The 23,772-nt window shown below is 41.3% G+C and overlaps 1 protein-coding gene across 1 annotated transcript in view; it reads right to left on the bottom strand.

The window, feature by feature from the left end:
• Window positions 1-23,772, bottom strand: part of SPTAN1 (spectrin alpha, non-erythrocytic 1) — a 185,565-nt gene that overhangs the window by 105,583 nt on the left and 56,210 nt on the right. The window contains exons 14-23 of the mRNA XM_081179155.1: window positions 22,190-22,300; window positions 19,332-19,409; window positions 17,824-17,979; window positions 16,124-16,328; window positions 14,056-14,237; window positions 8,893-9,136; window positions 7,899-8,021; window positions 3,569-3,786; window positions 2,042-2,134; window positions 936-1,070 (exon numbers count right to left, since the gene is read on the bottom strand). Of these exons, the coding sequence (XP_081035281.1) occupies window positions 936-1,070; window positions 2,042-2,134; window positions 3,569-3,786; window positions 7,899-8,021; window positions 8,893-9,136; window positions 14,056-14,237; window positions 16,124-16,328; window positions 17,824-17,979; window positions 19,332-19,409; window positions 22,190-22,300 (1,545 nt within the window). The remainder of the gene's footprint in view (window positions 1-935; window positions 1,071-2,041; window positions 2,135-3,568; window positions 3,787-7,898; window positions 8,022-8,892; window positions 9,137-14,055; window positions 14,238-16,123; window positions 16,329-17,823; window positions 17,980-19,331; window positions 19,410-22,189; window positions 22,301-23,772) is intronic.

A 23,772-nucleotide genomic window follows, 5' to 3' on the forward strand; every position in this document is an offset into this window, starting at 1 on the left:
TATGGGGTCAAATCCTCAAAAAGCCCCACATCTATGGGGTCAAATCCACAACTATGGGGTCAAATCCTAAAGAAAACTCAAAAACTATGGGGTGAAATCCACAACTAGGGGGTCAAATCCTAAAAAAGCCCCACATCTATGGGGTCAAATCCACAACTATGGGGTCAAATCCTAAAGAAAGTCCAACAGCTATGGGGTGAAATCCACAACTAGGGGGTCAAATCCTAAAAAAAGCTCAACATCTATGGGGTGAAACCCACAACTATGGGGTCAAATCCTAAAGAAAACTCAAAAACTATGGGGTGAAACCCACAACTATGGGGTCGAATCCTAAAAAAGCCCCACATCTATGGGGTAAGATCCACAACTATGGGGTCAAATCCTAAAGAAAACTTAAAAACTATGGGGTGAAACCCACAACTATGGGGTGAAATCCTCAAAAAGCCCCACATCTATGGGGTCAAATCCACAACTATGGGGGAAATGCTTTGAAAAAGCTGAACTATGGGGGAAAAGCCGAACTATGGGGGGAAACGCTTTGAAAAAGCCGAACTATGGGGGGAAAGCTGAACTATGGGGGGAAAAGCCGAACTATGGGGGGAAACGCTGTGAAAAAGCCGAACTATGGGGGGAAACGCTTTGGAAAAGCTGAACTATGGGGGGGAAAGCTGAACTATGGGGGGAAACGCTTTGAAAAAGCTGAACTATGGGGGGGGGGAAGCTGAACTATGGGGGGAAACGCTTTGAAAAAGCCAAACTATGGGGGGAAACGCTTTGAAAAAGCTGAACTATGGGGGGGGAAAGCTGAACTATGGGGGGAAACGCTTTGAAAAAGCCGAACTATGGGGGGAAATGGGCTTTTAAAAAGCTGAACTATGGGGTAAAACCCCCCCAAGAGCTCCAAGCCTATGGGGTGAAATATAGGGCCGGGTTACCTTGTTGGTGCTGTTGAGTAAGGTCAGGATATCGCCCTTTTTCATGGTCACCTCGCGGGGGCTTTTCTCCTGGTAGTCGTAGAGGGCGAGGACCAGTTCTTTGCCGGTCTCGTCGTCGGTGGGGGCGACTTGTTGCTGGGGGGAGAGAGGCGGAAATTAATAATTATTTATATTAATTAATTAATTAATATTAACATTATTATTACTACTACTACTACCACCACTACCACTACTGCTGCTGCTGCTAGTATTGTTTTGTTGTTGTTGTTGTTTGTTGTTTGTTGTTGTTGTTTTGTTGGTTGTTGTTGTTGTTGTCGTCGATAATAATACTCTTAGTAATAGTACTAATAGTAATTATTAGTAATAGTGGTAATTATAATATATTCTTAGTAATAGTAATAGTAATCTTGTCTTGTTTCGCTGTTGCTATTACTATTATTGCTATTACTATTACTACTAATACTACTACTACTGCTACTACTAGTAGTAGTAGTAGTAGTAGTAATAATAATAATAATATATTCTCACCCGGCAGGTCTGAGCTTGCTCCCGCAGCGCTTGAATGCCGCTGCCGTTAGTACTACTACTGCTGCTATTACTACTACTACTACTACTAGTAATATAATATAATATTCTTCCCAATAATAATAATAATAATAATAATAATAATAATAATAATAATCTTACCCGGCAGTCCTGGGCTTGCTCCCGCAGCGCTTGAATGCCGTCGTTGTTAGTATTAGTAGTATTAGTATTAGTATTAGTAGTAGTGGTAGTAGTAGTAGTATTGCTACTACTACTACTATTATTACTCGTAGTAGTAGTAATAATAATATTACTGCCGTCATTAGTATTACTACTGCTGCTGCTGCTGCTACTACTAGTATTGCTACTACTACTATTGTTATTACTAGTAGTAGTAGTAGTAGTAGTAGTAGTAGTAACAATAATAAATTATATTCTTACCCGGCAGGTCTGGGCTTGCTCCCACAGCGCTTGAATGCCGTCGTCGTTAGTATTAGTAGTATTAGTAGTAGTGGTAGTAGTAGTATCGCTACTACTACTATTGTTATTACTCGTAGTAGTAATAATAATCATCATCTTACCCTGCAGGCCTGGGCTTGTTCCCGCAGCGCTTGAATGCTGCTTCCGTAGGCGCTCAGATCCGACATCAGCGCTTCGTGCTTTTTGAGGAGCGCCTGGAAAACGGGAAGAAAAAAAATGACGGAATAAATTGAGAATAATTCCAATTGCAAACTTGCAAAAAGCGGATTTGCAACAGAATAATTACGGAAGAATCTGAATTGCAACCACCGGATTTGCAAATTGCAATAGAATATAATACAATATGATATAATACAAAATAGAATATAACATAAAATATAAAAGATGTAATGTAATATAAAATATAATATAATAAAGTGAATAAGTAGAATTGCAATTGCACTATTGCATTTTTTTGGCAAATGATGGAAGAAATCAAGAATAATTCCAATTGCAAAATTGCAAAAAGCGGATTTGCAACGAAATAATTCCAGAATAATTCGAATTGCAACCACCGGATTTGCAAAATGGCAATAGAATATAATACAATATCATATAATACAAAATAGAATATAAAATATAACATATGTAATGTAATATAAAATATAATATCCTAAAGTGAATAAGTAGAATTGCAATTGCACTATTGCATTTTTTTGGCAAATGGGAAATGACGGAAGAAATCAAGAATAATTCCAATTGCAAAATGGCAAAAAGCGGGTTTTTTGAGGAGCGCCTGAAAAACGGGAAGAAAAAAAGGACAGGATAAATCGGGAATAATTCGCATTGCAAAAACCGGATTTGCAAGGAGAACAGAATAATTTGAACGGCAACCACTGGATTTGCAAAATCGGAATATAATATAATATAATATAATATAATATAATATAATATAATATAATATAATATAATATAATATAATATAATATAAAATATAATATAATAATGCTATATTATATAATACAATATAAAATGTAATAAAAATAATAATAATTAAAAAAAATACTAGATTTGCAACGGAAATCCCATTGCAATTCTGCAATTCCTTTTTTGGCAAATGGGGGGGAAAATGCAATTTTTAAGGCGAAAAAAACCCCGATTTTGGGGACCCAATTTTTTTTTGCAATTCCTTTTTTCGCAAAAAATGCAATCTTTTCTTTGCAAATGGAATGCAAATGCAATCTCCTTTTTTTTGGAAATGGAATGTAAATGCATTTATTTTTTCGCAAACGGCGAAAAATATTTATTGAAAATAAATGAAAATTTTTTTTTGCAAATGGAAAACCTGCAACGAAATTTTTGCAAATGGAAAACCTGCAACGAAAATCCAGATAAATCCCATTGCAATTCTGCAATTCCTTTTTTCGCAAAAATGCAATTTTTAAGGCGAAAAAAACCCGATTTGGGGACCCAATTTTTTTTTGCAAATGGCGTGCAAATGCAAATAACTTTTTTTTGCAACTGGAAAACCTGCAACTAGATTTGCAACGGAAATCCCAATAAATCCCATTGCAATTCTGCAAATTTTTCTGCAATTTTTCTGCAATTCTGCAATTTTTAAGGCGAAAAAACCCGATTTTGGGACCCACCTCGGCCGAATCCTCGTCTTTCCCGTAATCGGTGCTGCTAACGATCGGCTCCTTTTCCCGCATCCAGGACTCGGCCTCATTAGCGTCAGCGAAATACTGCTGGGCCTGCAGGGAATCTTCTAGATCCTGCCGCCTCTGGGACGCTTTCCCTTTAAGGGATTCCCACTTCTGGTGCAAGTCGGAGAGCTTGGCTCTGACATCATCGGAGGCGAAGTGGCCTGGGGACAGGAAGGGGCGGGACAGGAAGTAGTAGTAAAAGACGAATAATAATTACTAAGAAAATCAAATAATCAATACTCAAGTTCTCAGCATCCAGAATATAATATAATAATATTAAGTATGAATACGAATAACTGATTAATATAAATTAATAATAATGACAACAGGAAGAGGCGGGGACAGGAAGGGGCGGGGACAGGAAGTAGTAATAAAAGACGAATAATAATTACTAACAAAATCAAATAATCAATACTAAAGTTCTCAGTATCAATAATATAATATAATAATATTAAGTATGAATGCTAATAACTGATTGATTAATATAAATTAATAATAATGACAACAGGAAGAGGCGGGGACAGGAAGGGGCGGGGACAGGAAGTAGTAATAAAAGACGAAGAATATTGCTAACAAAATCAAATAATCAATACTAAAGTTCTCAGTATCAATAATATAATATAATAATATTAACTATGATTGATTAAAATAAATTAATAAGAAGAATAGGAAGAGGTGGGGAGAGGAAGGGGCGGGAACAGGAAGTGAAGGGGAGGGGAAGGGAAGGGGATAGGAAGGGAAGGGGAGAGGAAGGGGAGGAGACAGGAAGGGAAGGGGAGAGGAAGGGAAGGGGAGAGGAAGGGAAGGGGAGAGGAAGTGGAGGGGAGAGGAAGGGGAGGGGAGAGGAAGGGAAGGGGAGAGGAAGGGGAGAGGAAAAGGCGGGGACAGGAAGTGGAGGGGAGAGGAAGGGGCAGGGAAAGGGAAGGGGAAGGGAAGGGGAGAGGAAGGGAAGGGGAGAGGAAGGGGTGGGGAGAGGAAGGGAAGGGGAGAGGAAGGGGTGGGGAGAGGAAGGGAAGGGGACAGGAAGTGGAGGGGAGAGGAAGGGAAGGGGACAGGAAGTGGAGGGGAGAGGAAGTGGAGGGGAGAGGAAGGGGCGGGGGCAGGAAGGGGAGGGGAGAGGAAGGGAAGAGACAGGATGGGGAGGGGATAGGAAAGGGCGGGGAGAGGAAGGGAAGGGAAGTGGAGGAGACAAAAAGTGGAGAGGAAGGGAAGGGGACAGGAAGTGGAGGGGAGAGGAAGTGGAGAGGAGAGGAAGGGGTGGGGGCAGGAAGGGGAGGGGAGAGGAAGGGGAGGAGACAGGAAGTGAAGGGGACAGGAAGTGAAGGGGATAGGGAGACAGGAGGAAGGGGCGGGGAGAGGAAGGGGTGGGGAGAGGAAGGGGAGGGGAGAGGAAGGGGAGGAGATACGAAAGGGCGGGGAGAGGAAAAGGCGGGGACAGGAAGGGGCGGTGAGAGGAAGGGGAGGAGACAAAGTGAAGGGAGAGGAAGGGGTGGGGAGAGGAAGGGGAGGAGACAGGAAGTGAAGGGGATAGGGAGACAAGAAGTGAAGGGGATAAGAAGGGGCGGGGAGAGGAAGGGGAGGGGACAGTAAGTGAAGGGGATAGGGAGACAGGAAGGGAAGGGGATAGGAAGGGGCGGGGAGAGGAAGTGAAATGGAGAGGAAGGGGTGGGGACAGGAAGAGGCGGGGATAGGAAGGGGAGGGGACAGGAAGTAAAGGGGATAGGTAGGGGCGGGGAGAGGGAGGGGAGGAGATGGAGTGAAGGGGAGAGGAAGGGGTGGGGACAGGAAGAGGCGGGGACAGGAAGTGAAGGGGATAGGAAGGGGCGGGGAGAGGAAGGGAAGGGGAGAGGAAAAGACGTGGAAAGGAAGGGGAGGAGACAAGAAGTGAAGGGGAAAGGAAGGGAATATAATATAATATAATATAATATAATATAATATAATATAATATAATATAATATAATATAATGAAAATCAATAAATATTATGGGGGAAAATTATGGGGGACAGGAAGTGAGGGGACAGGAGGGGAGGGGACAGGAAGGGGAGGAGACAGGAAGGGAAGGGGAGAGGAAGGGGAGGGGAGAGGAAGGGGTGGAGACAGGAAGTGAAGGGGACAGGAAGGGGAGGGGAGAGGAAGGGGAGGAGACAGGAAGTGAAGGGGAAGGGACAGGAAGGGAAGGGGAAGGGGAGGAGACAGGAAGAGGAAGAGGAAGGGAATATAATATAATATAATATAATATAATATAATATAATATAATATAATATAATATAATATAATATAATATAATATAATATAATATAATATAATACAATACAATATAATATAATATAATATAATATAATATATAATAATGAAAATCAATAAATATTATGGGGGGAAATGGGGGGGAATTATGGGGGACAGGAAGGGGTGGGGACAGGAAGGGGAGGAGACAGGAAGGGGAAAGGGAGGAAGCGGGATGCGCACGGTGCGGTGGGGAAGAGAGAGGAGAGGAGTTGAAATGGGAATTCGAATCCGGAACAGAGCGCAGCAGTGACCCCTAAGTTGATCGGGAAGGCTAGCACTGACCCCTAAGCCAAACCTAGCTTTGACCCCTAACCCTGACCCAACCCTAGCACTGACCCCTAACCCTGACCCACAACTAGCGTTGACCCCTAGCCCAATTCTAGCAGTGACCCCTAACCCAACCCTAGCACTGACCCCTAAACCAATCATACCAGTGACCCCTAACCCTAAACCAAGATTAGCGCTGACCCCTAACCCTAGCCCAAGCCTAGCATTGACCCCTAGCATTGACCCCTAACCCAACCCAAGCACTGATCCCTAAGCCTAGCATTGAACCCGAACCCGAACCCTACCCTAGCATTGACCCCTAACCTGAACCTGCTTCCGAACTCAACCCTAGCACTGACCCCTAACCCTATTCCTAATCTTAACCCTAGCACTGACCCCTAATCCCAACCCAACCCTAGCGCTGACCCCTAACCCCAACCCTAGCCCTGACCCCTAACCCTAACCCCTAACCCAACCCTAGCACTGAGCCCTAACCCTATTCCTAACCCAACCCTAGCACTGACCCCTAACCCTAACCCAACCCTACCGCTGACTCCTAACCCTAACCCCTAACCCACCCCTAGCACTGACCCCTAACCCCAACCCAACCCTAGCACTGACCCCTAACCGTAACCCAACCATCGCACTGACCCCTAACCCCAACCCTATTCCTAACCCTAACCCACCCCTAGCACTGACCCCCTAACCCAACCCTAAACCCCTAACCCCTAACCCAAGCCTAGCACTGACCCCTAACGCAACCCTAGCGCTGACCCCTAACCCTAACCCCTAACCCAACCCTAGCACTGACCCCTAACCCTATTCCTAATCCTAACCCTAGCACTGACCCAACCCCAACCCTAGCCCTGACCCCTAACCCCTAACCCAACCTAGCATTGACCCCTAACCCTATTCCTAACCCAACCCTAGCACTGACCCCTAACCCTAACCCAACCCTAGCACTGACCCCTAACCCTGACCCAACCCTAGCATTGACCCCTAACCCTAACCCTATTCCTAACCCCAACCCAACCCTAGCGTTGACCCCTAACCCTATTCCTAATCCTAACCCTAGCACTGACCCCTAACCCAACCCTAGCACTGACCCCTAACCCTAACCCAACCCTACTGCTGACTCCTAACCCTAACCCCTAACCCAACCCTAGCACTGACCCCTAACCCTATTCCTAATCCTAACCCTAGCACTGACCCCTAACCCCTAACCCAACCCTAGAACTGATCCCCTAACCCTAACCCACCCCTAGCACTGACCCCTAACCCCAACCCAACCCTAGCACTGACCCCTAACCATAACACAACCATCGCACTGACCCCTAACCCCAACCCTATTCTAACCCTAACCCACCCCTAGCACTGACCCCCTAACCCAACCCTAAACCCCTAACCCCTAACCCAAGCCTGGCACTGCCCCCTAACCCAACCCTAGCGCTGACCCCTAACCCTAGAACTGATCCCCTAACCCCAACCCAACCCTAGCACTGCCCCCTAACCCTAACCCAACCCTAACCCCAACCCCTAACCCCTAACCCAAGCCTAGCACTGCCCCCTAACCCAAGCCTAGCGCTGACCCCTAACCCTAGCACTGACCCCTAACCCTGACCCAACCCTAGCCCTGACCCCTAACCCTAACGCAACCCTAGCACTGACCCCTAACCCAACCCTAACCCTCGGCAAAAGGGGTCCCCCCTTCGGACCCACCTTCTTCCACCATGGTGTTCCCCTTCTGAGTGACGGCCTTGATCCGGGGTTCGTGTCCGGCAATTTCCGCCTGCAAGGCCTGGTGCTTCTTCAAGAGGTTCTGGACCCCAATGAGGTCCTTGCCTGGAAAGGATAATAATAATAACAATAACAATAACAATAACAATAACAATAACAATAACAATAACAATAACAATAACAATAACAATAACAATAACAATAATAATATATGATTTCCCGCTCACCTGGCTGGGTTTCAATATTATTATTATTATTATTATTATTATTATTATTATTATTATTATTATTATTATTATTGTTATTGTTATTGTTATTGTTATTATTATTATTTCCCACTCATCTGGCTGGGTTTCAATAATAATAATAATAATAATAATAATAATAATAATAATAATAATAATAATAATAAATTATTTCCCCCATCTGGCTGGGTTTCAATAATAATAATAATAATAATAATAATAATAATAATAATAATAATAATAATAAAAATAATAAAAACAACGGTATAGATCATAAATATTAATAACTAATTACCAATTAATAATAGTAATAATATAATAATATAAAATATAAAATTAAAATATGAAAGATAAAATATAAAAGATAATATAATATAATATAATATAATATAATATAATAATATAATCTAAAATCTAAAGTAATAACATAAAATATAAAATTAAAATATCAAAAAATACAATATAACAACATAATCTAAAATCTAAAGTAATCACATAAAATACCAAATTAAAATATAAAATAATACAATATAACAGAATATAATCTAAAATCTAAAGTAATCATATAAAACATAGAATAAAAATTAAAAAATTAAAAATTTAAAAAAAATTAAAAATTCAAAAAATCAAACAAATCAAAGCAATTAAAGACGACCGATTCATAACCTCGGCGGCGATTAACGAAGGACCTATTATTATTATTATTAATTGATGACGAACGATTAACGAACCTCGGTTGGTGGAGGCGGCAATGGGCTCCTTCTCCCGGATCCAGGTCTCCTCGTCCTCCACGTCCCGGAAGAGCTGCTGGAGGCGGAGCGAGTCGGCCAGCTTCTGCTTCCGGGCCGCCATGGGGTCGCGCAGGGCCTCGTACCGCGCCCCCAGGGCCTCCTGCTTCTTCCGGATGTTTCCGGCGTCAAAATGGCCGGCCTCCTGGAACTGGCGGGCTTGGATGGCGATGCCGTCGATCCGGTCCTGCGGAGGGAGCGTCGTGCGTGAGGGGCGGCTGAGGACGGCGACCCACGGCGGAGACCCATAACCCCGAGGGGGGGAAAGGGGCGAGGGGGTAGGGAAAGCCTGTGGGGGGCGCCCGGAGAGGCCCTGACCCCTAAGAAGAAGGGGTGCCCCATAGCCCCTGACCCCTAAGGAGAGGGGGCGGCTGAGGCCGGAGACCCACGGCGGAGACCCATAGACCCCGAGGGGGGGAGAAAAGGGGCGATGGGGTAGGGAGAGCCTGTGGGGAGCGCCCGGAGAGGCCCTGACCCCTAAGCAGGAGAGGGGGTGCCCCAATAGCCCCTGACCCCTAAGGAGGAGAGGGGGCGCCCCAATAGCCCCTGACCCCTAAGGAGGAGATGGGGCTTGGCGATGCTGTCGATCCGGTCCTGCGGAGGGAGCGTCGCGCGTGAGGGGCGGCTGAGGACGGCGACCCACGGAGGAGACCCATAACCCCGAGAGGGGGGAGAAAAGGGAGTATGGGGTAGGGAAACCCTGAGAGGCCCTGACCCCTAAGTAGGATAAGGGGCGCCCTGAGAGGCCCTGACCCCTGAGGAGAGGGGGTGACCTGAGAGCCCCTGACCCCTAAGCAGGAGAAGGGGCGCCTCAATAGCCCCTGACCCCTAAGCAGGAGAAGGGGCGCCCTGAGAGCCCCTGACCCCTAAGGAGCAGAGGGGGCGCTCCTGGGAAGGGAGCATTGTGTGTGAGGGGCGGCTGAGGACGGCGACCCATGGAGGAGACCCATAACCCCGAGGGGGGGGGAGAAAAGGGAGTATGGGGTAGGGAAACCATGAGAGGCCCTGACCCCTAAGGAGGAGAGGGGGCGCCCTGAGAGCCCCTGACCCCTAAGGAGGAGAGGGGGTGCCCCAATAGCCCCTGACCCCTAAGGAGGGGAGGGGGTGCCCCATAGCCCCTGACCCCTATGGAGGAGAGGGGGCTTGGATGGCGATGCCATCGATCCGGTCCTGGGGAGGGAGCGTCGCGCGTGAGGGGTGGCTGAGGACGGCGACCCACGGCAGAGACCCATAACCCCGAGGGGGGGAGAAAAGGGAGTATGGGGTAGGGAAACCCTGAGAGGCCCTGACCCCTAAGTAGGATAAGGGGCGCCCTGAGAGCCCCTGACCCCTAAGCAGGAGAGGGGGCGCCCCAATAGCCCCTGACCCCTAAGGAGGGGAGGGGACGCCCCAATAGCCCCTGACCCCTAAGGAGGAGAGGGGGCGCCCCCATAGCCCCTGACCCCTAAGGAGGAGAGGGGGCGCTCCAAAGCCCCTGACCCCTAAGCAGGAGAGGGGGCGCTCCAAAGCCCCTGACCCCTAAGGAGAGGGGGCGGCTGAGGACGGCGACCCATGGCAGAGACCCATAACCCCGAGGGGGGGAGAAAAGGGGCGATGGGGTAGGGAAAGCCTGTGGGGGGCGCCCTGAGAGCCCCTGACCCCTAAGGAGGAGAGGGGGCGCCCCAATAGCCCCTGACCCCTAAGGAGAGGGGGCGGCTGAGGCCGGCGACCCACGGCGGAGACCCATAGACCCTGAGGAGGGGAGAAAAGGGGCGATGGGGTAGGGAAACCCTGTTGGGGGCGCCTTGAGGCCCTGACCCCTAAGGAGAGGGGGCGGCTGAGGCCGGCGACCCACGGCGGAGACCCATAGACCCCGAGGAGGGGAGAAAAGGGAGTAAGAGGTAGGGAAACCCTGAGAGGCCCTGACCCCTAAGTAGGATAAGGGGCGCCCTGAGAGCCCCTGACCCCTAAGCAGAAGGGGCGCCCCAATAGCCCCTGACCCCTAAGGGGGGGAGGGGACGCCCCAATAGCCACTGACCCCTAAGGAGGAGAGGGGGCGCCCCCATAGCCCCTGACCCCTAAGCAGGAGAGGGGGCGCCCCATAGTCCCTGACCCCTAAGGAGAGGGGGCGGCGGAGGCCGGTGACCCACGGCAGAGACCCATAACCCCAAGGAGGGGGGAGAAAAGGGGCAATGGGGTAGGGAAAGCCTGTGGGGGGGCGCCCCTTCCTTGGGGTGCCCCCCATGGTGTTCTGGGACTGTGCCCCCTACCCCAAAGAGAGGTGCCAACCTCCTCCCCGTTTCCCAAACGCCCCCTCCCCTCCTTAGGGGTCAGGGGCTATTGGGTCAGGGGCTCCTTCCTTAGGGAAGGAGAGGGGGCGGCTGAGGCGGGCGACCCATGGCGGAGACCCATAACCCCGAGGGGGGGAGAAAAGGGGCGATGGGGTAGGGAAACCCTGTGGGGGGCGCCCTGAGAGGCACTGACCCCTAAGAAGAAGGGGTGCCCCATAGCCCCTGACCCCTAAGCAGGAGAAGGGGCGCCCCAATAGCCCCTGACCCCTAAGGAGAGGGGACGACCTGAGAGCCCCTGACCCCTAAGCAGGAGAGGGGGCGCCCCATAGTCCCTGACCCCTAAGGAGAGGGGGCGGCGGAGGCCGGCGACCCACGGCAGAGACCCATAACCCCGAGGGGGGGAGAAAAGGGGCGATGGGGTAGGGAAAGCCTGTGGGGGGCGCCCTGAGAGCCCCTGACCCCTAAGGAGGAGAGGGGCGTCCCGAGAGCCCCTGACCCCTAAGGAGAGGGGGCGGCGGAGACCGGCGACCCACGGCAGAGACCCATAGACCCCGAGGGGGGGAGAAAAGGGAGTATGGGGTAGGGAAACCCTGCGAGGCCCTGACCCCTAAGTAGGATAAGGGGCGCCCTGAGAGCCCCTGACCCCTAAGGAGGAGAGGGGGCGCCCCATAGTCCCTGACCCCTAAGGAGGAGAGGGGGTGCCCCAATAGCCCCTGACCCCTAAGGAGGAGCCTGCGGAGGGAGCATCGCGCGTGAGGGGCAGCTGAGGACGGCGACCCATGGAAGAAACCCATAGACCCCGAGGGGGGGAGAAAAGGGGCGATGGGGTAGGGAAACCCTGTGGGGGGCGCCCTGAGAGGCCCTGACCCCTTAGAAGGAGAAGGGGCACCCCAATAGCCCCTGACCCCTAAGTAGGAGAGGGGGGCACCCTGAGAGCCCCTGGCCCCTAAGCAGGAGAAGGGGCGCCCTGAGAGGCCCTGACCCCTAAGGAGGAGAAGGGGCGCTCCAATAGCTCCTGACCCCTAAGGAGAGGGGGCGGCGGAGGCCGGCGACCCACGGCAGAGACGCATAACCCCGAGGGGGGGAGAAAAGGGGCGATGGGGTAGGGAAAGCCTGTGGGGGGCGCCCTGAGAGGCCCTGACCCCTAAGGAGGAGAGGGGGCGCCCCAATAGCCCCTGACCCCTAATAATAAAAATAGTAAGAATAAAATCATCATCATCATCATAGTAATAATAATAAAAACAAGAATAAGAATAAAATAATAATAATAATAATTCATTGATTATTATGATTTATTATTATTTTTAAATAGTAATAGTAATAAACGGCACCCGGTGGGCGGCCACGTATATTAATAATAATAATACTAATAATAATAATAAGAAGAAGAAGAAGAAGAAGAAGTATAAGAATAAAAATGAAATAAGAATAAGAATAAAATAAGAATAGGAATAAAATAATAATAAAATAAAATAAAAATAAAATAAGAATAAAATAAAATAAAATAAGAATAAAATAAAATAAAATAAGAATAAAATAATAGGAATAAAATAAGAATAAAATAAAATAAGAATAGGAATAAAATATAAATAAAATAAAACAAGAATAGGAATAAAATAAAAATAAAATAAAACAAGAATAGGAATAAAATATAAATAAAATAAAATAAAATAAGAATAAAATAAAATAAGAATAAGAATAAAACAAGAATAGGAATAAAATAAAAATAAAATAAAATAAGAATAAAATAAAATAGAATAAGAATAGGAATAAAACAAGAATAGGAATAAAATAAAATAAAATAAAATAAGAATAGGAATAAAATAAAATAAAATAAAATAAAATAAAATAGAATAAGAATAAAACAAGAATAGGAATAAAATAAAAATAAAATAAAATAAAAATAGGAATAAAATAAAAATAAAATAAAATAAGAATAGGAATAAAATAAGAATAAAATAAAATAAAATAAAATAAGAATAGGAATAAAACAAGAATAGGAATAAAATATAAATAAAATAAAATAAGAATAAGAATAAAATAAGAATAGGAATAAAATAAGAATAAAATAAAATAAGAATAGGAATAAAATAAAAATAAAATAAAATAAGAATAGGAATAAAATATAAATAAAATAAAATAGAATAAGAATAAAACAAGAATAGGAATAAAATAAAAATAAAATAAAATAAGGATAGGAATAAAATAAAAATAAAATAAAATAAGAATAAGAATAGGAATAAAATAAAAATAAAATAAGAATAGGAATAAAATAAAATAAAATAAGAATAAAATAAAATAAAATAAGAATAAGAATAAGAATAGGAATAAAATAAAAATAAAATAAAATAAGAATAGGAATAAAATAAAATAAGAATAAAATAAAATAAAATAAGAATAAGAATAAAACAAGAATAGGAATAAAATAATAATAAAATAAAATAAGAATATAATAATAAAATAATAAGAAGATAATAATAATTCATTTATATTATTATTATTATTATTATTATTATTATTATTATTATTATTATTATTATTATTAAATATCAGTAGTAATAAGCGGCACCTGGTGGGCGGCCACATTATTATTATTATTATTATTATTATTATTATTATTATTATTAGATATTAGTAGTAATAAGCGTCACCTGGTGGGCGGCCACATTATTATTATTATTATTATTATTATTATTATTATTATTATTATTTAATATCAGTAGTAATAAGCGGCACCTGGTGGGCGGCCACATTATTATTATTATTATTATTATTATTATTATTATTATTATTATTATTATTATTATTATTATTATTATTTAATATTAATAGTCACCTGGTGGGCGGCCACGTCGGCCTCCAGCAGGGCGTGTTTCTTCTGGAGGTTCTGGACGTTGGTCAGGTCCTTCCCGTAGTCGTCCGAGGCCAGGTGACCTTCGACCTCGTAGAGCCACAACTCAATGTCCTCCACGTTGCGGTTGAACTGCTGCTGCTGGTTGGCTTCACGCAGCTTGACCCCTGGGGAGGGAGGGTTGAGTAATAATAGCAGTAGTAATAGCAACAATAGTAATAGCAATAAAGTAATAGTAGTAGTAGTAGTAGTAGTAGTAGTAGTAGTAGTAGTAGTAATAATAATAATAATAATAATAATAATAATAGTAGTAGTAGTAATATAGTAATAGTAGCAATAGTAGTACTACCACCACTAGTACTAGCACTGATAATAGTAGTAATGGTAGTAATAGCACTAATAATAACTAGTACTGGCAGTAGTAATAGTAATGATAGTAGTGATAGCAGTAGTAATAGTAGTAGTAGTAATAGTAATATAGCAATAGTAGCAATAGTAGTAGTACTACCACCAGCACTAGCACTAATAATAGTAGTAATGGTAGTAATAGTACTAATAATAACTAGTACTAGCGGTGATAATAGTAGAAATAATAGTAGTGACAGCAATAACAATAGTAACAATAGTAGCAATAGTAATAATAGCAATAGTAATATAGTAAAAGTAACAACAGTACTACTACTACCACTAGTACTAGCACTACTTGTAGTAGTAATAGCAGTAATAGCAGTAATAATAGTAGTAATAGCGATAGCGATAGCGATAGCGATAGCGATAGCAATAATAATAATAATAATAATAATAATAATAATAATAATAGTGATAGTAATAGTAGCGATAGTAGTAGTGCCAATAGTAGTGGTAATAGTAATAGCAGCAGTAGCAGTAGTGGTACCAGTAGTAGCACTAATAATAATAATAATAATAATAATAATAATAATAATAATAATAATTAGTGGTAATAGTAATAAAATGGTTATAATAGTAATAAGGAAACAAAAAAAGTCAGACAGTAGTAGTAGTAGCAGCAGCAGCAGCAGCAGCAATAGAGATATAGTAATAGTAGCAATAGTACTACTACTACTACTACTACTAGAAATAATAATAATAATAATAATAATAATAATAATAATAATAATAATAATAATAATAGTGATGGCAGTAGTAGTAGTAGTAGTAATACCAAAATCAATAATACTGATAATATCACTAACGATACTAAGATATACTGATAGTATTAATAGTAATACTTTTAGTACTAGTATTATAAGACTAATCGATATTATTATCACTAATACTAAAATCAATAATACCGATAATACTACCACTAGCAACACTAACATATACTAATAGTATTAATAGTAAGACTAATAGTATTGGTATTATTGTTATAATACTGATCAATAATGCTGCTACTACTACTACTACTACTACTACTACTACTACTACTACTGATGATGATAATACTAACACCAATACTACTACTACTACTACTAATAATAATAATAATAATGATCACTAATGACAATACTAATACTAATACTGATAACAACAACAACAACAACAACAACAACAACAACAACAACAACAACAACAACAACACTAATGATAATACTAATACTAATACTGATAATACCAATACCAATACTAGTACTAATACTACTACCAATACAACTACCAATAATGAGGATACTAATTATAATACTAATACTGATACTGATATCACCAATACTAATACCAATACTAATAATAGTACTAATACTACTACCAATACAACTACCAATAATGATGATACTAATGATAATACTAATACTAATACTGATAATACCAATACCACTACTACTACTACTACTACTAATAATAATACTAACACCAATACTACTACTACTACTACTACTACTACTACTACTAATAATAATAATAATAATACTAATACAACTACCAATAATGAAGATACTAATGATAATACTAATACTGATAATACCAATACTACTACTACTACTACTACTACTACTAATAATAATAATCCTAATACTCCTAATAACCCCCCCACCTTTCAGCTCGGTGGCTTCCAGAAGCTTCTTCCACAGGCTGAGGACCTCGCTCCGCCGGGCCTCCACCTCCTCGGAGGCGTAGTGCTGGGTGTCCGTCAGCTTCTGCCCCGCCTTCTCCAGGCCGTCGATGCGGCTCTGATTGGCCGAGAGCTCCGCCTCAAAGGCCTGGTGCTTCTGGACTTTGCCCTGCAGGTTGGACGGATCCTGCAATGGGGGAAAAAGGGAATTAAATCCATGTATGCATATGGATTTGTATTTGTATATGTATTGTCTGGGCCCTGACAGGAAATGGGAAAGGAGGCGGGGCCTAGACAGGAAACAGGAAACAAGTCCAGCCCCAACAGGAAATGGGAAAGGAATCTGGGTCCCGACAGGAAACCTGGAAGTATTCGGCCCCCGACGGGAAATGGGGAAGGAGGCGAGGCCCCGACAGGAAATGGGGAAGTATCCGGCCCCCGACAGGAAACAGGGAAGGAATCTGGCCCCCGACAGGAAACGGGAAAGAAATCCGGGCCCAGACAGGAAACGGGGATGGAATATGGGCCCCGACAGGAAATGGGAAACAAGTCCAGCCCCAACAGGAAATGGGAAAGGAATCTGGTCTCCCGACAGGAAACAGGAAAGGAATTTGGGCCCAGACAGGAAACAGGGAAGGAATCCGGCCCCCGACAGGAAATGGGAAAGGAGGCAGAGCATAGACAGGAAACGGGGAAGGAGTCCGGGCCCAGACAGGAAATGAGTCCGAGTCCCAGCAGGAAACGGGAAGAGCCCAGGCCCAGACAGGAAACGGGAAAGGAGCCCAAGCCCAGAGAGGAAATGGGAAACAAGTCCAGCCCCAACAGGAAATGGGGAAGGAATCTGGGCCCCGACAGCAAACAGGAAACAAGTCCAGCCCCAACAGGAAACAGGAAACAAGTCCAGCCCCAACAGGAAATGGGGAAGGAATCTGGGCCCAGACAGGAAACGGGGAAGTATCCGGGCCCAGACAGGAAATGGGGAAGGAATCTGGGCCCCGACAGGAAACAGGAAACAAGTCCAGCCCCAACAGGAAATGGGGAAGGAATCTGGGCCCAGACAGGAAATGGGGAAGTATCCGGGCCCCGACAGCAAACAGGAAACAAGTCCAGCCCCAACAGGAAACAGGAAACAAGTCCAGCCCCAACAGGAAATGGGGAAGGAATCTGGGCCCCGACGGGAAACAGGAAACAAGTCCAGCCCCAACAGGAAATGGGGAAGGAATCCGGGCATGGCCAGGAAATGGGAAAGGAATCTGGACCTTGACAGGAAATGGGGAAGTATCCGGGCCCCGACAGGAAACAGGGAAGGAATCCTGGCCTAAACAGGAAACAAGTCCAGCCCCAACAGGAAATGGGGAAGGAATCCGGGCCCAGACAGGAAATGGGGAACTATCCGGGCCCCGACAGGAAACAGGGAAGGAATCCTGGCCCAAACAGGAAACAAGTTCAGCCTCAACAGAAATGGGGAAGGAATCCGGGCCCAGACAGGAAATGGGGAAGTATCCAGGCCCCGACAGGAAATGGGAAAGGAATCCGGGCCCAGACAGGAAACGGGGAAGTATCCGGGCCCAGACAGGAAATGGGAAGGAATCTGGGCACAGACAGGAATCTGGGTCCAGAGAGGAAACGGGGAAGGAAGCGGGGCCTCGACAGGAAGTGGGACAGGAAATGGGACCCCGCACCTTGTAGGCCTCGTCGGTGGCGGTCTTCATCTTCTCGTTGACCCAACTCTTCAGCTCGTCCGAGTCGCGGAAGAACTGCTGGAGGTGGAAGGAGTCGGCGAGTTGCGCCCGGCGGCGGAGCGCCCTCTCATGGAGGGCGTTGCGACGGTTCAAGAGCTGAATAATAATAATAATAATAATAATAATAATAATAATAATAATAATAATAATAATATATATTAGAAATAATAAACGTAATATATTAAATATCATGATCTTAATTCTAAATAGAATACAATAAATAGAATAATAAATGTAATATAATATATTATAATATAATAAATGTAATACAATAAATATAATAATAAATGCAATATATTAATAATAAATGCAATATAATAATATTAATAATAAATACAATATAATAATATTAATAATAAATGCAATACTATAATATTAATAATAATTGCAATATAATAAACATAATATTAATTATAAATGTAATATAATAAACGTAATAATAAATGTAATATAATTGGATAAATTGAAATAATATGAAATATTAGGGGGATAAAAGGGAATGGAATAGAATAGAAGTAAAGAATGAACATGAAATAAATTAGAATAAATTAATATGAAATAATAAAGAATATGAAATAAATTAGAATAAATTGAAATAATAAGAAATATTAGGGGGATAAAATGGAATGGAATAGAATAGAAGAAAAGAACATGAAATATATTAGAATAAATTAATATGAAATAATAAAGAATATTAAATAAATTAGAAGAAATTGAAATAATAAGAAATATTAGGGGGATAAAACGGAATAGAATAGAAGAAAAGAATATGAAATAAATTAGAAGAAATTGAAATAATAAGAAATATTAGGGGGATAAAACGGAATAGAATAGAAAAAAAAGAATATGAAATAAATTAGAATAAATTAATATGAAATAATAAAGAATATGAAATAAATTAGAATAAATTGAAATAATAAGAAATATTTGGGGGATAAAATGGAATAGAATAGAAGAAAAGAATATGAAATAAATTAGAATAAATTAATATGAAATAATAAAGAATATGAAATAAATTAGAATAAATTGAAATAATAAGAAATATTAGGGGGATAAAATGGAAAAGAATAGAAGAAAAGAATATGAAATAAATTAGAATAAATTGAAATAATAAGAAATATTAGGGGGATAAAATGGAATAGAAGAATATGAAAAAAATTAGAATAAATTAATATGAAATAATAAAGAATATGAAATAAATTAGAATAAATTGAAATAATAAGAAATATTTGGGGGATAAAATGGAATAGAAGAAAAGAATATGAAATAAATTAGAATAAATTGAAATAATAAGAAATATTAGGGGGATAAAATGGAATGGAATAGAATAGAAGAAAAGAATATGAATAAATTAGAATAAATTAATATGAAATAATAAAGAATATGAAATAAATTAGAATAAATTGAAATAATAGGAAATATTTTTTTTGGGGGGGGGATAAACTTACCGCGTCTCTCCGGCTCGAAACGTCCTCTTTGGCGTAGTGATTGTTTTGCATCAGTTTGGTGGCAAATTCATCCAGGGCCTAAAAATATAAATTAAAAAGGGAAATTAAAAAGGGAAATGACCATTATTATGGTGAAAATGATGACCATGAAAATCAATTTGAATTCCTCAAAATGTAATAATAATACTATAACAACGATGATAATGATTAAATGAAAATGAAAACGGAAATTATTAAAATGATAATTATTAAAATGGAAATTATAGGAAAATTGAAAAGTAAAATGACCATTATTATCATGAAAATCAAAATTGAAATTGTTAAAATGGAAATTATTAAAATGGAAATGATAGGGAAATTAAATAGGAAAACGACCGTTATGACCGTGAAAATGATGACCGCCAAAATCAAAATAGAAGTGGAAATTGTAAAAATGATAATTGTTAAAATGTTAATTATTAAAATGGAAATTATAGGAAAATTGAAAAGTAAAATGACCATTATCATCATGAAAATCAAAATGGAAATTGTTAAAATGGAAATTATTAAAATGAAAATTATAGGGAAATTAAATAGGAAAACGACCGTTATTATCGTGAAAATGATGACTGTGAAAATCAATTTGAATTCCTCAAAATGTAATAATAATAATAATATAACAACAACAACGATGATAATGATTCAAATGAAAATGAAAACGGAAAAGAAAATGGAAATGGAAATTATTAAAATGGAAATGATAGGAAAATTAAAAAGGAAAATGACCGTGAAAATCAAAATGGAAATTGTTAAAATGGAAATTGTTAAAATGGAAATGATTGGGAAATTCAATAGGAAAACGACCGCGAAAACAAAAAGGAAGTGGAAATTGTAAAAATGATAATTGTTAAAATGATAATTATTAAAATGGAAATTATAGGAAAATTGAAAAGTAAAATGACCATTATCATCATGAAAATCAAAAATGAAATTGTTAAAATGGAAATTATTAAAATGAAAATTATTGGAAAATTAAATAGGAAAACGACCGTTATGACCATGAAAATGATGAGCAGGAAGATCAAAACGGAAATTGTTAAAATGTTAATTATTCAAATGGAAATTATTAAAATGGAAATGCTAGGAAAATTAAGAAGGAAAATGGAAGTTATGACCGTGAAAAGGATGACCGTGAAAATTAAATTGGAAGTGGGAATTGTAGAAATGATAATTATTAAAATGATAATTATTAAAATGGAAATGCTGGGAAAATTAAGAAGGAAAACGAACGTCGTGACCGTGAAAAGGATGACCGTGAAAATTAAATTGGAAGTGGGAATTGTAGAAATGATAATTATTAAAATGTTAATTATTAAAACATTAATGATTAAAATGTTAATTATTAAAATAATAATGATTAAAATGGAAATGATTAAAATGGAAATGCTGGGAAAATTAAGAAGGAAAACGAACGTCGTGACCGTGAAAAGGATGACCGTGAAAATTAAATTGGAAGTGGAAATTGTAGAAATGATAATTATTAAAATGTTAATGATTAAAATATTAATTATTAAAATGGAAATTATTAAAATGGAAATGCTGGGAAAATTAAGGGAAACGAACGTCGTGACCGTGAAAAGGATCGTGAAAAGGATGACCGTGAAAATTAAATTGGAAGTGGAAATTGTAGAAATGATAATTATTAAAATGTTAATTATTAAAATGTTAATTATTAAAATATTAATGATTAAAATGGAAATGATTAAAATGGAAATGCTGGGAAAATTAAGAAGGGAAACGAACGTCGTGACCGTGAAAAGGATGACCGTGAAAATTAAATTGGAAGTGGAAATTGTAGAAATGTTAATTATTAAAATGTTAATTATTAAAATATTAATGATTAAAATGTAAATTACTAAAATGGAAATGCTGGGAAAATTAAGAAGGGAAACGAACGTCGTGACCGTGAAAAGGATGACCGTGAAAATTAAATTGGAAGTGGAAATTGTAGAAATGTTATTAATTGTAGAAATTATTAAAATGTTAATTATTAACATGTTATTAAAATGTTAATGATTAAAACATTAATGATTAATGATTAAAATGGAAATGATTAAAATATTGATGATTAAAATGGAAATGTTAATGATTAAAATATTAGTGATTAAAATGTAAATTACTAAAATGGAAATAGTGGGAATATGAAGAAGGAAAACGAACGTTATGGCCGTGAAAATAATGACCGTGAAAATTAAATTGGAAGTGGAAATTGTAAAAATGATAATTATTAAAATATTAATGATTAAAATGGAAATTACTAAAATGGAAATAGTTGGCATATGAAGAAGGAAAACGAACGTTATGGCCGTGAAAATAATGACCGTGAAAATTAAATTGGAAGTGGAAATTGTAAAAATGATAATTATTAAAATGTTAATGATTAAAATAGTAATTATTAAAATGTTAATTATTAAAATATTCATGATTAAAATGGAAATGATTAAAATGGAAATGCTGGGAAAATTAAGAAGGGAAACGAACGTTATGGCCGTGAAGATAATGACCGTGAAAATTAAATTGGAAGTGGAAATTGTAGAAATGTTATTAATTGTAGAAATTATTAAAATGTTAATTATTAACATGTTATTAAAATGTTAATTATTAAAACATTAATGATTAAAATGTTAATGATTAAAATATTAATGATTGAAATGGAAATGTTAATGTGATTAAAATGTAAATTACTAAAATGGAAATAGTGGGAATATGAAGAAGGAAAACGAACGTTATGGCCGTGAAAATAATGAATTAAATAATAATTAAAATGGAAATGATTAAAATGGAAACGATGATGAGATTATTAAAATTAGAGGAATTACCGTGATTTTTTCCTCCTGGGCGCTGAGGGATTTCTCAAAATCTTCGTGTTTTTTCAGCAGCGCTTCCACGCTGTCGAGAGAATCGCCCAGATCTTCGTTCAGCAGGAAGGCCTGGAAAAAATTAATCTCGTTAATGAAGTCCATAATCATAAATATTAATTTGATCCTTTTCAATATTATTATTACTATACTACATATTATTATTACTATATATTATATAAATTACATTATTATTAAGATAGTTTTTATTACTATTACTACATTATTATTATTATTATTACATTATTATTATTATTATTATTATTATTATTATTATTATTATTATTACGCAAAATACGGCATCGCACATCTCAGATGAGGTCGTCTTTTTTGCGCGGCGTCGGCGCGATTCCCGACCCCTGGGTTAGGGGGTAGGGGTTAGAGGTTGGGGGTCAGGGTTAGGGGTCAGGGTTAGGGGTCAGGCATTGGGGGTTAGGGGTTAGGGTTAGGGTTGGGGGTTAGGGGTCAGGCATTGGGGGTTAGGGGTTAGGGTTAGGGTTGGGGGTTAGGGGTCAGGCATTGGGGGTTAGGGGTTAGGGGTCAGGCATTGAGGGTTAGGGGTTTGGGTTAGGGGTTAGGGGTCAGGCATTGGGGGTTAGGGGTTAGGCCTTAGGGTTGGGGGTTAGGGGTCAGGCATTGGGGGTTAGGGGTTAGGCATTGGGGGTTAGGGGCTTGTGTTAGGGGTCAGGCATTGGGGGTTAGGGGTTAGGGGTCAGGCATTGGGGGTTAGGGGTTAGGGGTCAGGCATTGGGGGTTAGGGGTTAGGGGTTAGGGGTCAGGCATTGGGGGTTAGGGGTCAGGCATTGGGGGTTAGGGGTTAGGGGTTAGGCCTTAGGGTTGGGGGTTAGGGGTCAGGCATTGGGGGTTAGGGGTTAGGCATTGGGGGTTAGGGTTAGGGTTGGGGGTTACGGGTTTGGGTTAGGGGTGGGGGTTAGGCCTTAGGGTTGGGGGGTTAGGGGTCAGGCATTGGGGGTTAGGGGTTAGGGGTTAGGCCTTAGGGTTGGGGGTTAGGGGTCAGGCATTGGGGGTTAGGGTTGGGGGTTAGGGGTTAGAGGTCAGGCATTGGGGGTTAGGGGTCAGGCATTGGGGGTTAGGGGCTTGTGTTAGGGGTCAGGCATTGGGGGTTAGGGGCTTGTGTTAGGGGTCAGGCATTGGGGGTTAGGGGTCAGGCATTGGGGGTTAGGGGTCAGGCATTGGGGGTTAGGGGTTAGGGGTCAGGCATTGGGGGTCAGGGGCTTGTGTTAGGGGTCAGGCATTGGGGGTTAGGGGTTAGGGGTCAGGCATTGGGGCTTAGGGGTTAGGGGTCAGGCATTGGGGGTTAGGAGTTAGGGGTTAGGGGTCAGGCATTGGGGGTTAGGGGTTAGGGGTCAGGCATTGGGGGTTAGGGGTTAGGGGTCAGGCATTGGGGGTTAGGGGTTAGGGTTAGGGGTCAGGCACTGGGGGTTAGGGGTTAGGGGTCAGGCATTGGGGGTTAGGGGTTAGGGGTCAGGCATTGGGGCTTAGGGGTTAGGGGTCAGGCATTGGGGGTTAGGAGTTAGGGGTTA

This window comes from Podarcis bocagei (genome assembly GCF_964188305.1).
Source record: "Podarcis bocagei genome assembly, chromosome: Z".
In the NCBI taxonomy this organism is placed as follows: domain Eukaryota; kingdom Metazoa; phylum Chordata; class Lepidosauria; order Squamata; family Lacertidae; genus Podarcis; species Podarcis bocagei.